Below are 17,483 nucleotides of genomic sequence, written 5' to 3'. Positions count from 1 at the left end.
TCTACCTCCTCTAGTGGTTTCCAGGTTTCCTTGTGACTCATTACTTCTTCCATTAGACTCCCAGAGATGAGAGAACGATCAAATGTAGGGATGTATCCATACCTCAGAAAAAAAATAATTTGAGTTAATTGGAAGTACTTTAACTGCCCTTCGTTGCCAAATAATATTGCAAAGGAAAGGGATATTTATTGATGTACTGTACTATAATACCCTAATTTTGATGGCAGATTATACACAAGATCAGTGAGACTAGGGTCTCAAAACTAATCGCATCTAAAATTGAGAGTGTATGGTAAGTACAGTATATAAAATAGAATAAACTAGTCTATATGAAGTGTATAGTAATTGGAGATTAATATCAAATTGGATGAAAGAAAGAAATGGTTGAAAGATTAAAGCAAATGAAACAGAGTGTGATGGAGCTATTATTGTTATTAGGGATTGGGTCAGTCATATGAAGAGAATAAGAAGAAGTTTTGGAAAGAAGTGAAGAGAGTAAGGAAGGCTGGCGCAAGAATTGAAGAGACAGTGAAAGATGGAAATGGAAGGTTGTTAAAAGGAGAGGAGGCAAGGAAAAGGTGGGCGGAATATTTTGAAAGTTTGCTGAATGTTGAGGATAATAGGGAGGCAAATATAACTGCTGTTCCAGGTGTTGAGGTGCCAGTGATGGGAGATGAGAATGAGAGAGAGATTACAATAGAGGAAGTGAGGAGAGCACTAGATGAAACGAGAGTAGGAAAAGCATCTGGTATGGATGGTGTGAAAGCTGAGATGTTGAAGGAAGGGGGTGTGACTGTACTTGAATGGTTGGTGAGATTGTTTAATATGTGTTTTGTGTTGTCAATGGTACCAGTAGATTGGGTTTGTGCATGTATTGTACCACTATATAAGGGTAAGGGAGATGTGCATGAGTGTTGTAATTCAAGAGGTATTAGTTTGTTGAGTGTAGTTGGAAAAGTGTATGGTAGAGTACTGATTAATAGGATTAAGGATAAAACAGAGAATGCAATCTTGGAAGTACAGGGTGGTTTTAGAAGAGGTAGGGGTTGTATGAATCAGATTTTTACAGTTAGGCAGATATGCGAGAAATATTTAGCAAAAGGTAAGGAGGTGTATGTTGCGTTTATGGATCTGGAGAAAGCATATGATAGAGTTGATAGGGAAGCAATGTGGGATGTGATGAGGTTATATGGAGTTGGTGGAAGGTTGTTGCAAGCAGTGAAAAGTTTATACAAAGGTAGTAAAGCATGTGTTAGAATAGGAAATGAAGTGAGTGATTGGTTTCCGGTGAGAGTGGGGCTGAGACAGGGATGTGTGATGTCGCCGTGGTTGTTTAACTTGTATGTTGATGGAGTGGTGAGAGAGGTGAATGCTCGAGTGCTTGGACGAGGATTAAAACTGGTAGGCGAGAATGACCATGAATGGGAGGTAAATCAGTTGCTGTTTGCGGATGATACTGTACTGGTAGCAGACACAGAAGAGAAGCTTGACCGACTAGTGACAGAATTTGGAAGGGTGTGTGAGAGAAGGAAGTTGAGAGTTAATGTGGGTAAGAGTAAGGTTATGAGATGTACGAGAAGGGAAGGTGGTGCAAGGTTGAATGTCATGTTGAATGGAGAGTTACTTGAGGAGGTGGATCAGTTTAAGTACTTGGGGTCTGTTGTTGCAGCAAATGGTGGAGTGGAAGCAGATGTACGTCAGAGAGTGAATGAAGGTTGCAAAGTTTTGGGGGCAGTTAAGGGAGTAGTAAAAAATAGAGGGTTGGGCATGAATGTAAAGAGAGTTCTATATGAGAAAGTGATTGTACCAACTGTGATGTATGGATCGGAGTCGTGGGGAATGAAAGTGATGGAGAGACAGAAATTGAATGTGTTTGAGATGAAGTGTCTGAGAAGTATGGCTGGTGTATCTCGAGTAGATAGGGTTAGGAACGAAGTGGTGAGAGAGAGAACGGGTGTAAGAAATGAGTTAGCGGCTAGAGTGGATATGAATGTGTTGAGGTGGTTTGGCCATGTTGAGAGAATGGAAAATGGTTGTCTGCTAAAGAAGGTGATGAATGCAAGAGTTGAGGGGAGAAGTACAAGAGGAAGGCCGAGGTTTGGGTGGATGGATGGTGTGAAGAAAGCTCTGGGTGATAGGAGGATAGATGTGAGAGAGGCGAGAGAGCGTGCTAGAAATAGGAATGAATGGCGAGCGATTGTGACGCAGTTCCAGTAGGCCCTGCTGCTTCCTCCGGGGCCTTAGATGACCGCGGAGGTAGCAGCAGTAGGGGAGTCAGCATTATGAAGCTTCATCTGTGGTGGAAATGTGGGAGGTTGGGCTGTGGCACCCTAGCAGTACCAGCTGAACTCGGTTGAGTCCCTGATTAGGCTGAAGGAACATAGAGAGTAGAGGTCCCCTTTTTGTTTTGTTTCATTGTTGGTGTCGGCTACCCCCCAAAATTGGGGGAAGTGCCTTGGTATATAGATAGATAGATAGATTATTACTTGCTGGGGTACAACCCTAGTTGGAAAAGCAGGATGCTCTAAGTCCAAGGGCTCCAAAAGGGAAAATAGCCCAGTAAGGAAATTAAATAAACTACAAGAGAAGTTCTAAAAACAAATAACAACATTAAAATAAATCTTAAATATATAAACTATAAAAACTTCAAAATAACAAGAGAAAAAAAAATAAAATAGTGTGCCCGAATGTACCCTCAAGCATGAGAAGTCTAACCGAAGAAAGTGGAAGACCATGGTACAGAGGCTATGGCACTACCCAACACTAGAGAACAAAGGTTTGATTTTGTAGTGTCCTTCTCCTAGAAGATCTGCTCTCCATAACAAGTCTCTTTTCTAACCTTACCAAGTGGAAAGAAGCCACTGAGCAATTACAGTGCAGTAATTAACCTCTTGAGTGAAGAAGAAATGTTTGCTAATCTCAGTGTTGTCAAGTATATGAAGAAATAGGAGAATGTGTAAATAATAGGCCAGACTATTCGTGTATGCGTAGGCAAAGGGGTCCTTTTCTCTTCCATAGTTGTGGATATCAGTTGATGATTTTTTTTTTCAAGTTTTATAGCTTTTGCATAACTCTGGATAAATATTATTGCAGTTTAGATGAAATCACTTACTTAGGGTTTAAAATGTCTACGAAAACAATTTCTATCAATGTCTGTGATAATCTCTTCATGGCAAATTCATTTGAATCATTATCATTTTGTGTCAAAATAAATCTGTAAATTGTCTGGTTACAGAAAACAGAATTTAATTAAATATATTTCTAGCATTGTACTGCATGTTTATGTAATTATCATTTGTTTATGAGATAGAAGCAACTTTTGAACCTAAGGTGAAATAACTTTTCAAATCTAGTAAGTGATAATCTTTCGTACGAGCGCATTTCTAAAGTTGTTCAGTACTGTGATTTCAATTGTGTTTATAGTGGGTATGATGTTTTCTCAGTGTAATATTTTTATTCATCATCCATCACCTGGAACACAGGCTACGATGCAGTTGAAAAAAGAGAGCAAGTCGAAGATTGGGACCATTTCTATACCATGTTACGTGAGGTATTACATCGCATCCCAGTTTCGAAAGATGCTGTACTTGGTCGACTTATTAATTCATCTTGCGGATTTTCTCCAGACAACAGATGGATTCTTGGCCAAGCACCAGAGGTGAAATTGTGTCTCGTTATTGTAGTTTCCAGGATAGAATCAAGCTTTATTGAAAATATGCTTTAGATTATGTGTAAGACTGCTCTCATGTCACAATCCAAATGCTCTACCATACTCCTTGCTTTACATTCCCAGGAAAATATGGTTATGTGCTAATGGATTGTTCATTACAGCAAATTAAAGTTTCCATAAAAATTTCATGAGGAACATATTAATGATGAACATCAAAGCATGTGTATATAATAAAATCAGTTTAATACAATACACTGTTTAACATGAGGATTTATTTTTTGTTCTCCCAAACAGCTCACAAATTACTTTGTGGCAGCTGGGCTTAAAAGTGGTGGGAGTAATGCCGCAGGTGGTATAGGGGCAGTGCTTGCTGAGTGGATAGTGAAGGGAATAGCTCCGATGGATGTTCATGATCTTGATATATTGCGATTCCTTCCAGCTCACAACAACAGAAGATTTTTGCTGGATCGTGTCAGAGAAGTTCCAGGTGAGTGTACTATTTAATAGAAATTTATTGATCTTAAGGATTTTTCAAGAGAAAGAAAGCTATTGCCTCACAATTACTTTGATTTTTATGGATTTGGTGAATAAGTGATTACAAAATAGCCGGCAGAGGAGACCCACCTTACTCTTACTTACCTGCTGGTTCACTTTTTCCCTTGTCTCCACTTTCAGGAGACTGTTACCACTGTGATTGAAAATTTCCATCATTTACTATCACTTACTTGATTATATTATTATTAAGCCATGGGTTGTGACCAAGAGCTCAGGTTGTCCTGACTTTTAAAACTCTTCTGCACAGGCTTTTTACCAAAATAAAATATAAGAAATAGTAATTGGATATTGTTTTGCATTACTTCCTGTGAGATAAATTATCTTAGAAATTATCTTAACTCTTAGAAAACTAGCTATTATTAGAAACTGATGTTTTCTGTAGAATAATGCTCAGAAGAAATTTGTTTTTGATTACTTTCACACTCCATGAGGTAAAAAATAGTTCGAGTAATATTTTAGTACCTCGTGTAGCTTTTCTAAAGGTGAAAATTGGAACAACATAAAGTTGGATATCCAAGTATGAATAGGCAAAAGGGATGGAAGGAGTGAAAAGTAGAAGGTAGAAAGCAAAGCCAAACCTGTGTAGCATGAATGGTCACTGCAAATAACTTTCGTACCATTGACAAGAGTGCCATGCATACACTATATCTAATACCTCAGACCAGATTTTTTATTTTTTAATACCAGAATCAGTATCTTACAATTCTATATTTGTGCAGATATTAGAGGTGATTTTTTTTTTTTCAGGTATCCACTACAGTATAGCCTACCCATTTCCTGATTTCACTACAGGGAGATGTTTACGTATGTCCCCGATTTTTCCAAAACTCAAGTCGGCTGGTGCTGTTTTTGGACAGGTCATGGGATATGAAAGACCTAGTTATTTTGAACGGGAAGAAGTGTTAGAAAATGGTAAGTTGCACTGATAATACTATTTACTACAGGTACAACACCAATTTTCTGGCACCCTTGGTTCCAGAGCATTGCTGGATTAACTGTTTTGCTGGACTGTTCAATGTCACCTTGATAGTATTCCATGAACTCACCCCTAACCCGCTAAACAACCAAAATATTCTTTTTTTCATTGTGAAATGATTACAGTACTGTATATAATAATTTTTCAGAACTGTTGTTATAATATTTTACTCTAAATAAAAGTAAATCACAGTGTTTCTTTGCGTAAAATAGTTTCATGTTCATTGTGAAGTGATTATGCGATTGCATAATAATGCCACAATAGGTAGCCATCAAAAGATTTAAAACTACTAGATAGTAACTGAGTTTGCGTTATATAGAACTGTAAATAAAATATCCATTTATATCCTTTAACACATGAAGTATAGTATTTTATTATTATTATTATAATTATTATCGATGTCTCACAGGATGTAGATGCAGGAGAGTTCTATATGAGAAAGTGATTGTACCAACTGGATTGGAGTTGTGGGGAATGAAAGTGATGGAGAGACAGAAATTGAATGTGTTTGAGATGAAGTGTCGAAGGAGTATGGCTGGTGTATCTCGAATAGATAGGGTTAGGAACGAAGTGGTGAGAGTGAGAACGGGTGTAAGAAATGAGTTAGTAGCTAGAGTGGATATAAATGTGTTGAGGTGGTTTGGCCATGTTGAGAGAATTGAAAATGGCTGTCTGCTAAAGAAGGTGATGAATGCAAGAGTTGATGGGAGAAGTACAAGAGGAAGGCCAAGGTTTGGGTGGATGGATGGAGTGAAGGAAGCTCTGGGTGATAGGAAGATAGATGTGAGAGAGGCAAGAGAGCATGCTAGAAATAGGAATGAATGGCGATCGATTGTGACGCAGTTCCGGTAGGCCCTGCTGCTTCCTCCGATGCCTTAGATGACCGCGAAGGTAGCAGCAGTAGGGGATTCAGCATTATGAAGCTTCATCTGTGGTGGATAATGTGGGAGGGTGGGCTGTGGCGCCCCAGCAGTACCAGCTGAACTCAGTTGAGTCCCTTGTTAGGCTGGGAGGAACGTAGTGAGTAGAGGTCCCCATTTTGTTTTTGTTTCATTTGTTGATGTCGGCTACCCCCCAAAATTGGGGGAAGTGCCTTGGTATATGTATGTATGTATAATTATTATTATCATTATGATTATTATTATTATTATTACTCCGTAAGCTACAACCCTAGTTGAAAAAGCAAAATGCTATAAGCCCAAGGGCTCCAACAGTGAAAATACCCCAGTGAGGAAAGAAAATAAGAAAATAAACTAAAGAGAATTTTTAAAACAATAACAATATTAAAATAAATCTTTCATATATAAACTATAAAAGTAAAATAACAAGAGGAAGAGAAATATTAAAGAATAGTGTGCCCGAGTGTACCCTCAAGCAAGAGAACTCTACCCCAAGACATTGAAGACCATAGTACAGAGGCTATGGCACTACCTAAGACTAGAAAACAATAGTTTGATTTTGAGTATCCTCATAGAAGAGTTGCTTTCCATAGCTAAAGAGTCTCTTCTACCCTTGCTAAGAGGAAAAGTAGCCACTGAACAACCATGGTGCAGTAGTTAACCCCTTGAGCCAAGAATAATTGTTTGGTAATCTAAGTATTGCTAGGTGTATGATGACAGAGGAGAATGTGGAAAGAATAGGCCAGTGTATTCGGTGTATGTGTAGGCAAAGGAAAAATGAGCCGTAACCAGAGAGAGGGATCCAATGTAGTACTGCGTGGCCAATCAAAGGACCAAGAACACTCTAGCGGCAGTATCTCAATGGGTGGCTGGTGCCCTGGTCAACCTACTACCCATACCTATGATAGGCATACATTTTCCTATGAGACAAGATGTCTTCTATAATACTCTAGGCATTCAGTGATAAAAAAACTTATCTTCTAATGTCAAAAGAAGCAAATATTTCTGCATGCGAGGGAGATGTAATATAAATCTAGTTCATTAGACAAATAAGTTTGTTTATTATTCAGTTGTCCCACCTTACTTGTGACACTATGAACTGAGTAATTCCAGGTTTTCGTATTTCAGGGGCTTGGAATTAAGAAATGCACAATCAACTCTTACATAACAAATACTGTGTAGAATGTCAATAAATAGAAATGATTATAATAGGCTAACCTCTGCTCACAAAAACAAGGCGCAATACTTATATGCAATACAGTATATTATACATCTCAACACATGAAAATTATATTTTGTAGAAATTATAGTTGAGAAAATAACACTTGAAATAAGAAGAAACATAAATCTTGTCATCTGTCGTGTTTGCAACCATAAGGTTTACAAATTGTACTCAGTATTACTGATATTAAGGAAATATCCTAAGATCTAATAAATTGCAGGATAGTGTATTCGGTTTATGAAAAGGTAAACCAAGTTGCACAAAATTTACCTAAAAAATTATCAAAATTGATAATTTCCTAAGCTTTATAATCAAGAACCGCCGAGATAAAAACTATAAATCATTTTGAATTGACAACGTGAATGATACTTCGGTAAACTTGTATGTGGCATCACTCAACAGTAGATTAAATGTGCGAGAAATACTTCAAATAAAACTATTCAGATTAGTCTGGTAAATTAAGAAGGATAGTTCAAGTAATAATTACTACTTTTAGAAGATGAAAAAAGGTCCTTTGGTAGGTTGTCTTAATCAACTGATTTGGAAAGCATAGAAGGTAGTTTTGATCAATTTATAAATGTAAACAATGGAAAAGATTAAAATTTGCTGTTTTTATTTCTTAGTACAGTACAAAATTTGTATGTGAATACTCCATGCATTATTATTGCAAACAGTTAAGTTAAACACCAGTTTTATCAAAATCCTGAATATTTCAAATACACCAATTGTGTTATGCACCGAAACACCAGTCAAATTTTTTCACAAGTTCAACTTTTTCTTTAGTGGTAATAGACTGGTGTTTGTGTTTAATACCACCACAGCTGCCCCTTGAATTTGCCTGGGACCATAATTAGAATTAAAGTTAAGAGAAATAAGCAATAATCTCATAATTAGGGGGAACTGCCACCAGCAGGTGCAGTGTAAAAACAAAATGGAAGGCACACTACACATCCATCTGTTGGCCACCCAGTAAACTAGTTTGGAGGCCAGGGGATTTTCATGTTCCCTCTCATGATTTTGTCCGGATTAAAAGAGGTGTCAGAAAATTGGTGGTGCACTTGGATCTCTTCAGGTTTTTTTTTTTTTTTAATTCCCAAAGATTTTGTATCATTGAGGTTTTGTAAGAATTTGAGTGTGTTGATACAGTTTTAAGCTACAAATATATTAATCCCTTGAATATTTGTATGTACTCAATTTGGGAGTTACACGTGTAGGATACATTGCATGATACATTGTAGATGTTTTTAAAAAAAATACTTTATTACAATGATGTTTGTAAAAAAAATTGCTGTAATACATTCTGACTTTCACTTTTCATCTGTTCCCATTAGACATTTCTAAATTTTTATAACTTTTTGAACTGTTCAAAAGACAAATATTATTGGCAAGGCTCAGAAAGTCTGGAATCATGACTAAGGGTCTCATTAAACTATTTTGTAAAAATAATATTTGCATGTTTTTTGGGCATTGGAATTTTTCCCTTTTGTTTATAGTGTATAGTATAAAAGCTGTGGTTTAAGCCCTTTGGCAATATTTACCCAACAGAAATGGGTTTTAAAATTCTAAACATGCCAGAAATCAGTGTTAACCATCATACTGGTTAAGAATTTGACAAGGATCTTAAATTTTAGCTCTTTCTATCCAAAGGAGAACTATCAAAATAGGAGTAAATCATCATCCTTGATTGGACATAAATAGGCACACCATTTTAGTATTATTATTATTATCATGAAATATTTTAACCACTGTACAGTATAGTCAAATAATAGCTAGTTCAGTAAAATGTATAACACTATCACTTCTAGTCAAATTGCCATCCATATCATTATGTTATTCATAAACCAGCTATAGGGGAAAATTTTGCATATTAGATGAGATTATATTATCCATGTGTGGATCTAATGTGCAGCACTCTACTTATCAAACCTCTGTGTCTGTAAGGTGTTTGCCAAGCCTAGTGCCAAGCACTGTTCCTCATACCATGGACTAAAGAGCCTAGCTTTATTAAAAAGTGCATCAGTGCAGGTGTACAATGTATAATCTTTTACGTACTGTTGAACAGAGCTTTCTGTTTATCACCAGAGGAATGGTAAAAGGTGCTCCCTTGACATTTTCTTCCAAGAGTTTTTAGCAATGCTTTTGTTTTTGGAATTCTTTCAAACCCCAAAAGAGAAGAATTACATTTGATGGACTGCTAAAATGAATACTTTTGGCACAATTTTTGGAACTCCAAGGATTTTTTTATGTCTTGAAATTTAGATGAAAATCACGAAAGCTAAATTTTTTCTGGTGTTATTGATCAGCATGTTAAGATCCTACTGCCTTAGCAAGAATTATTTAAATTTGGATTGGATTGTATTTATGAATTTGGGCAATGTGGCCCTGCACTGGGGCATGAAAGGCCATTCAGTACACATGTGCAACTTTGCGAAAGCCTGCAGTTGCAGTTTGAAGGGAAAGTTGAGAGGAGGTACAGCAAGATGGAAGAAAGGAAATCCAGATGGTGGTAAGGTAGAAAGGTAAAAGTTTCTGCACTTACGGGCTGGAATAATGCTGCAAATACCTTCTACCACAGTCTTGTTAATTTATCCTTTATACATACATACATATATCAAGGCACTTCCCCCAATTTTAGGGGGTAGCCGACATCAACAATGAAACAAAACAAAAAAGGGGACCTCTACTCTCTACGTTCCTCCAGCCTAACACGGGACTTAGCTGAGTTCAGCTGGTACTGTTAGGGTGCCACAGCCCAACCTCCCACATTATCCACCACAGATGAAGCTTCATAATGCTGAATTCCCTACTGCTGCTACCTCCGCGGTCATCTAAGGCATCGGAGGCAGCAGCAGGGCCTACCGGAACTGCGTCACAATCGCTCCCCATTCACCCCTATTTCTAGCACGCTCTCTTGCCTCTCTCACATCTATCCTCCTATCACCCAGAGCTTTCTTCACTCCATCCATCCACCCAAACCTTGGCCTTCCTCTTGTACTTCTCCCATCAACTCTTGCATTCATCACCTTCTTTATCCTTTATATGTATCTCATGAAATGAAAATTGCAACAACATATATAATGTTTTCCCTCAACGTTTATCTTTTTTATTTGTATTTACTTGTTCTTCACAGGTGATGATGTTGAGGAGAGCGATGGGAAATTATCAGCACCTTTCAAAATGTCATCAACAGAAACCTGGACTAAGCCACACTGGTTTAATGTTGTTGGAGAAGAGTATATTGCCTGTAGAGAGCGCGTTGCCATCCTGGACTACTCATCATTTGCCAAGTTTGATATTTGGGTAATAATCTCTCTCATTTCCCTTCATTACAGCATTAACTTTCTGTTTGTGTCTGTAATAAACTTGGTAAGAAATTTAAAGATCAGAATCAATATAAAAAGATGCTATTGAGAGTAGTTCCATTTCTTTGCATTAAAGTTGTAAGTTCAGAGGAATCAGTGCAAACAAATATTTGTGTAATTTTTATGGATTAATTACTGTCGAAACGGTATCTTTAGTTTTCCATTGCATTTTTTTTGCCTTTACCACTACCAAATGATTCAGCATTGAGTTTTTGGTATTATTTGCAGTGGAATAGTCCATATAATTGTTTATTTATGAAGATTATGAGACATTAGATTTGTGGTAACTGTTTAATATCAATAACTTCATTTATGTGAGATTACCAAATATCAGTGGAAGATAAAAATTTAGTATGTTGATACCATTTGCCTGTTTTGACATTTATAAATATATATTTTCAGTCCAAAGGAAATGAAGTGGTACATGCCTTACAGTACTTATGCAGTAATGATGTAGACATTCCTGTAGGAGGGATCATTCACACTGGTATGCAGAATTGTTACGGAGGATATGAAAATGATTGCTCCTTAGCCCGTATAGCTCCAAATCAGTGAGTACAGAGTACTGTGTTATATTCTCTACTTGACAATATAGAGCATAATTTTTTTTATTAAAAGATAAATAAATACATGTATTATCAAGATCAGTTAATTTAATAATATTTTACATGCAGTGCTGTACTGGTTTACCTATGCCATTAACAGTAAACTGAAGCTATGATAATTATGTTACTATATATATAGTTTGTATGTTACTTGTTTGAGCGCAGTGTTAACTAAATGGCAGTAAATATAGATAAAAATTACATAAGGGTAGAAATTTTCTGCTGTTGCCCCCATGCAGTATATAAAAATTACTAACATTATAGAGTAATTGAAACTTGATTATTATTCTGACAAAATTGTCATATCTCAAATTGGATACAAATAAAGATTTGTATAAGTACGACAGGTAGCAGTACACACTGCCTTTGCTGTTATCTCCCAATGTTGTTGACAATAGTAAAATTAATGAAATAGTAATGCATTACAATCTTATTGATAAGTTATGAAAGAAAATAGTTTATGAAAACAAGATTTTCAATATTAAACTTAGCCGGTGATTATATAAGCTGCAACTCTGTTGCTCGACAGAAAACTCTACGTTAAAAATCCGCCAGCGATCGCTATACAGGTAGGGGGTGTACATCAACAGCGCCATCTGTCGGGCAGGTACTCAGTACTCAATGTAAACACAGAACTCAATTTTCTCTCTGTCGGGCTACCGGCAAGACCTACTAATTCGCTGTGCTAACTGGATTTGTTTTCACAACTATTGGTGAAGTACACTATTCTAGTTTTGAGCTTTCGCTATGCAGGTGTTTTATCTTCATCTCAAAACTTGAACTCGTTTTGGATAGATTTAATTATGGTGACAAAGGTAGTATGGACTTTCTTTCACTTTTAAATGGCCGACCCTTTCTTTAGACGGAAGTATGTTTAGGCTTTTAGTAATTATATCACGTTATAGATTTTCCTCTATATATTTTATATCTCTCCGCCTTTATTAGGCCTCTTCGATTAACTTTCCATTTATTATAAACATATAAAATAAATTTAATGTTTTGTTTATATAGACCTTTCCTGAGAATAGGCGGTCCTAACTTGGAAACCGAAGTTAATCAACGTTGAGCCCTTTATATCGTAATTAGCTTTTAAAGAGCTAAGGATTTAAAACTTTGTAAATGTAATATTTTATGAAAGATTTTCTTTGATAGTCTTCGTACTGTTTTCAAAGATGAACTAACGTTTAGTTTTTTATGCTACGCAGTTGTTGACGTTCAGGACGTTCAACGTGCGCTCTATCGTTACGATAGAGAGAGAGTGTATCACGGTTTCACTTTGCAGTAAGAGTAAATCGATTCTGACGTTTTGTTCATTCTTTCTTAGCTTAAATGTTTTAAATTCTAATTTAAAGGAACTTTTTATTTGAAAATCCTTTCAGTTTTTTTTCCTTTAGTCAATTAACATGTTTTTTTTGACGATATATAATTGGGCTCTTCTCTTAGGTGCGAAATCAAGAGAGAAAGAGAGAGAGAGATAGAGACGGAGGGAGAGAGAGGAGAGTAAACGTTCCGTTCAAGCGGGTAACGTTGTTCTCGTGTTACTCTCGTCCCTAGTCCCTGTACGGGGAGGAAGAATAAAACGTTTTTAGGTTTTTATTCTCGTCCCCAGGCTATGTGCGGTGAGAGATTGAAACCGTAGTTATATGAACTAGTGTTTAGTCTCTTTCCCAGCCACTGATTTATCTTAAATATGTTTTCTGTTTTTTGCTGGTATTATGAGCTTGCATTATACGACTAATTTCGCAATTACTACCTTTTAATAAAGGGTAGAATTGCGTGTTTAAGGTAGAAATAAGTGCAAAACAGAAAATCGAAGTGATAAAGTGATATACGCAAAGTGTTACAGTGTTGCGTCCGAGGCGCAAAGTGTTACAGTGTTGCGTCCGAGGGTTCGTCTGTTCGTGCCTGTCGTCCTCCCAGTCCGGGACCTCTTGCAAGCTCCCAAGCCCAGGGGAGAAGCAATGTCGTACGACCAAAGGGTTCGAGAGGCTTTAATCAGCGAACAGACGTTCCCTCCGTGGTTTCGGGCGTATCTACCCAAGATCGCCCCACCCACACAATGACGAGAGAGCCCATTTATTCCTCGTCTGCGGTAGAGGTTTCTCGTAAGAAACCATGGACCAAGGTCTCGCGGCCTCTTAAGCGCAAGTCGGTCCCTTCCGCGCAAGTCCAACGGCCCAGTTGTAGCCACTGGGTCAGTTCGGACTCGCTGCAGTCTTCCGACGACTGATCACCTCCTAAGAGAGGCAAAGCGGTACCGCATCAGGCAGTCACACCGTCTGTTGCCGCACCTGCTCCTGTAGACCCTAAGTGGTCTTTGCTGCAGACCATGCAGTCTCAGTTAACGTCATTGATGCAGGACTTTCGTGCGGAGAAGGTTGACGCTGCACCAACCTCTAGCCTACAACCAACCACGGTTGTGCGTCCTGTGGACGCTGAGGCGACCTTCTGCCGCACTCCAGCTGAGAGAGTCCCGCCACCCATGCGTTCCAGTGTACCCTGCCAGCCGCATGTTGACGTTCAGCGACGCACGGAACCTTCCGTTGACGTTCGCGAGGTACAACAACAGTTTAAGTTGTTTTGTTTTGACGCGGTGCGTCAACCTCCGCATTCTAGAGTTGTTTTGACTGCTCAGTCTAGGCAGTCAAAGCAGTCTCGAGTGGACGCTGTACGTCCTCACGCACCTGTTGTGGTTGACAGTTCAGTTGTTGACAGTTCACAGACTGTCAAGCAGTTACATGACGTTGCGTTCTGGTCCGCTACTAATGCACCAGTGAGAGACTCAGCTTTTATCGGACAATGTTCCTGTAGATGAGGAAGTTGCTGTTCTCCCTCCTACTGATATTCCCTTGAGGACTCTGTCAGATGGAGAGGAGCCTTAAGCTGCTTAGCCTCCTATGGACTTTAGTTAAATCATGATGATTTTTTAAGGATCTTCGTCCGGATCTTGTCTCTGCTGCTCCTCGTTCGCCTAAACGTCAGAACTTACACTAGGCCTAGCTACTTCGAAGCCGTTGTTTTTAAGCTAGTGCTCTCTCGCTCTCCTAGAGAGTTTTACGTTGGCTAGGCGACTGGTTCTTTCACCAGGAGGAGTTTGGGGGATACAGCCTTTGCTTTCCCTTCTTTTAAACTGGTTTATAGAGCGAGAGTCTGATATGACACGAGAGAAGTTCTCGGCTTGGGAGGTCATGCCTCTGCCCAGATAGACTTCTCAATTCTGATAGACTCTCCCTGGTGCCTAGCCAGGAGACGCTCCAAGTTGTTTACAGGTCAACTTCTCAGCTGTTGTCGAGCCTTTGAAGTTTTGCTGTACTATTATGTCACGCATAACAAGGCTTTCAGGGATGGTAAACGGTTCCGCCTCAGTCGCTAACCCCGTCTGTTGCCACACCTGCTCCCGTAGACCCTAAATGGGCTTTGCTGCAAGACATGCAGTCCAAGCTTGCGTCCTTGATAGAGGACTTAAATGCGGAGAAGAACCTTCTGGCCAACAACCTTCCAACCGGTCGGTTGTGCGCCCTGTTGACGCTGAGGTAACCTACTCGCATCTGCCAGTTGAGGTGGTTCCTCCACCGATGCGACCCAGTGTGGGTTGCCAGCCGCACGTTGACGTTAAGCGACGCTCGGAGGTGGTTGTTGACGTTCAGGACGTTCAACAACCAGCAGAGGTGACTTGTTGTGACGCAGTGCGTCAACCTCAGCAACCCGGTAGGGTGTTGACTGCACAACCCAGACGGTCTAGACAGTTTCGGGTTGACGCTGTACTTCCTCGCGCTCCCATGGTTGTTGACAGTTCACAGACTGTGCAGCAGTTCCATGATATTGCGTCCGGCTCCGTCACGCATCCACCAGTGCGACCGGATTCAGCGAGTCAGACGTTGCCCATTCCGTTGCCGTTTCCTCATCAGTTTCGGATGAGGAACCCTCTGATGAGGACGTTGCTGAACAAGACGATCAGCCCCCAGCCCTGCTATCCATCCAGAAGATGCTGAAGAAGGAACGCTGCTCAGTCAGGCTGTGGATGAGTCTGGTAGGGACGCTGTCATCCGTGGATCAATTTGTGTCACTAGGAAGACTACACCTCCGTCCTCTTCTATACCATCTAGCTTTTCACTGGAAAAAGGACAAGACGCTAGAAGCGGTCTCGATCCCGGTTTCCGAAAAGATAAAGTCTTGTCTGACTTGGTGAAAGGACTATATCAACCTAAGAGAGGGTCTTCCCCTGACTGTTCAGACTCCCAACCACGTTCTCTTCTCGGACGCATCGGACGTAGGCTGAGGTGCGACATTAGACGGTCGGGAATGCTCGGGATTATGGAACTCGAGTCAAAGGACAATGCATTTCAACTGCAAGGAGCTACTGGCAGTACGTCTGGCCTGGAAAGCTTCAGGTCTCTCCTTCAAGGCAAAGTGGTGGAGGTGAACTCGGACAACACCACGGCTTTGGCGTACATCTCCAAGCAAGGAGGGACCTACTCTCTGACGTTGTACGAGATCGCAAGGGACCTCCTCACCTGATCAAAAGGTCTAGACATATCACTAGTAACGAGGTTCATCCAAGGCAACTTGAATGTCATGGCAGATTGTCTTAGTCGGAAGGGACAATTAATTCCAACAGAATGGACCCTCCACAAGGATGTATGCAAGAGACTTTGGGCCACCTGGGGCCAGCCAACCATAGATCTCTTCGCAACCTCGATGACCAAGAGGCTCCCAATATTTTGCTCACCAATCCCGGACCCAGCAGCAGTTCATATAGATGCCTTTCTCCTAGATTGGTCACATCTAGATCTGTATGCATTCCCTCCGTTCAAGATTGTCAACAAGGTACTGCAGAAGTTCGCCTCTCACGAAGGGACAAGGTTGACGCTAGTTGCTTCCCTCTGGCCCGCGAGAGAATGGTTCACAGAGGTACTTCGATGACTAGTAGACGTTCCCAGAACACTTCCCCTAAGGGTGGACCTTCTACGTCAGCCACATGTAAAGAAGGTACTCCAAGGCCTCCACGCTCTTCGTCTGACTGCCTTCAGACTATCGAAAGACACTCGAGAGCTAGAGGCTTTTCGAAGGAGGCAGCCAGAGCGATTGCTAGAGCAAGGAGAACATCCACCCTTAGAGTCTACCAATCGAAGTGGGAAATCTTCCGAAACTGGTGCAAGTCAGTATCCGTATCCTCGACCAGTACCTCTGTAACTCAAATAGCTGACTTCCTCTTATTTCTGAGGAAAGAACGATCTCTTTCAGCTCCCTCTATCAAGGGTTACAGAAGCATGTTGGCATCAGTCTTCCGTCACAGAGGCTTAGATCTTTCCAACAATAAAGATCTACAGGACCTCCTTAAGTCTTTTGAGACCACGAAGGAGCGTCGTTTGGTTACACCTGGTTGGAATTTAGACGTGGTACTAAGATTCCTTATGTCAGACAGGTTCGAACCGCTACAATCAGCCTCCCTGAAAGATCTCACCTTAAAGACTCTTTTCCTGGTATGCTTAGCCACAGCTAAAAGAGTCAGTGAGATTCATGCCTTCAGCAAGAACATCAGATTCTCATCCAAAACGGCTACATGTTCTACAACTTGGTTTTCTAGCCAAAACGAGCTGCCTTCTCGGCCTTGGCCAATATCGTTCGATATTCCAAACTTATTGTATGGTTGGAAATGAACTAGAAAGAGTCTTATGCCCTGTAAGAGCTCTTAAGTTCTATTTAAAACGAACTAAACCTTTACGAGGCCCGTCTGAAGCTTTATGGTGTTCAGTTAAGAAACCATCTTTGCCTATGTCAAAGAATGCTTTATCCTATTTTATCAGACTGTTAATACGAGAAGCTCATTCCCATCTGAATGAGGAAGACCAAGCTTTGCTGAAGGTAAGGACACACGAAGTTAGAGCTGTCGCAACTTCCGTGGCCTTTAAACAAAATAGATCTCTGCAAAGTATAATCGACGCAACCTATTGGAAAAGCAAGTCAGTGTTCGCGTCTTTTTATCTTAAGAATGTCCAGTCTCTTTACGAGAACTGCTACACTCTGGGACCATTCGTAGCAACGAGTGCAGTAGTGGGTGAGGGCTCAACCACTACAATTCCCTAATTCCATAACCTTTTTAATCTTTCTCTGGAAATGTTTTATTATTGCTTTTGGGTTGTCCGGAAGGCTAAGAAGCCTTTCGCATCCTACTTGATTTGGCGGGTGGTCAA

At 39.9% G+C, this 17,483-nt stretch overlaps 1 protein-coding gene across 7 annotated transcripts in view; it reads left to right on the top strand.

The window, feature by feature from the left end:
- Window positions 1-17,483, top strand: part of LOC137654644 (pyruvate dehydrogenase phosphatase regulatory subunit, mitochondrial) — a 660,498-nt gene that overhangs the window by 598,973 nt on the left and 44,042 nt on the right. For all 7 annotated transcript variants that reach the window (XM_068388459.1, XM_068388461.1, XM_068388455.1 and 4 more), the window contains exons 8-12: window positions 3,483-3,658; window positions 3,965-4,157; window positions 4,973-5,137; window positions 10,453-10,622; window positions 11,087-11,235. In XM_068388459.1, the coding sequence (XP_068244560.1) occupies window positions 3,483-3,658; window positions 3,965-4,157; window positions 4,973-5,137; window positions 10,453-10,622; window positions 11,087-11,235 (853 nt within the window). The remainder of the gene's footprint in view (window positions 1-3,482; window positions 3,659-3,964; window positions 4,158-4,972; window positions 5,138-10,452; window positions 10,623-11,086; window positions 11,236-17,483) is intronic.

This window comes from Palaemon carinicauda, chromosome 15 (genome assembly GCF_036898095.1).
Source record: "Palaemon carinicauda isolate YSFRI2023 chromosome 15, ASM3689809v2, whole genome shotgun sequence".
Classification (NCBI taxonomy): domain Eukaryota; kingdom Metazoa; phylum Arthropoda; class Malacostraca; order Decapoda; family Palaemonidae; genus Palaemon; species Palaemon carinicauda.
The sequence above is the reverse complement of the archived record's forward strand: the minus strand, read 5'-3'. Positions and strand labels throughout refer to the sequence as shown.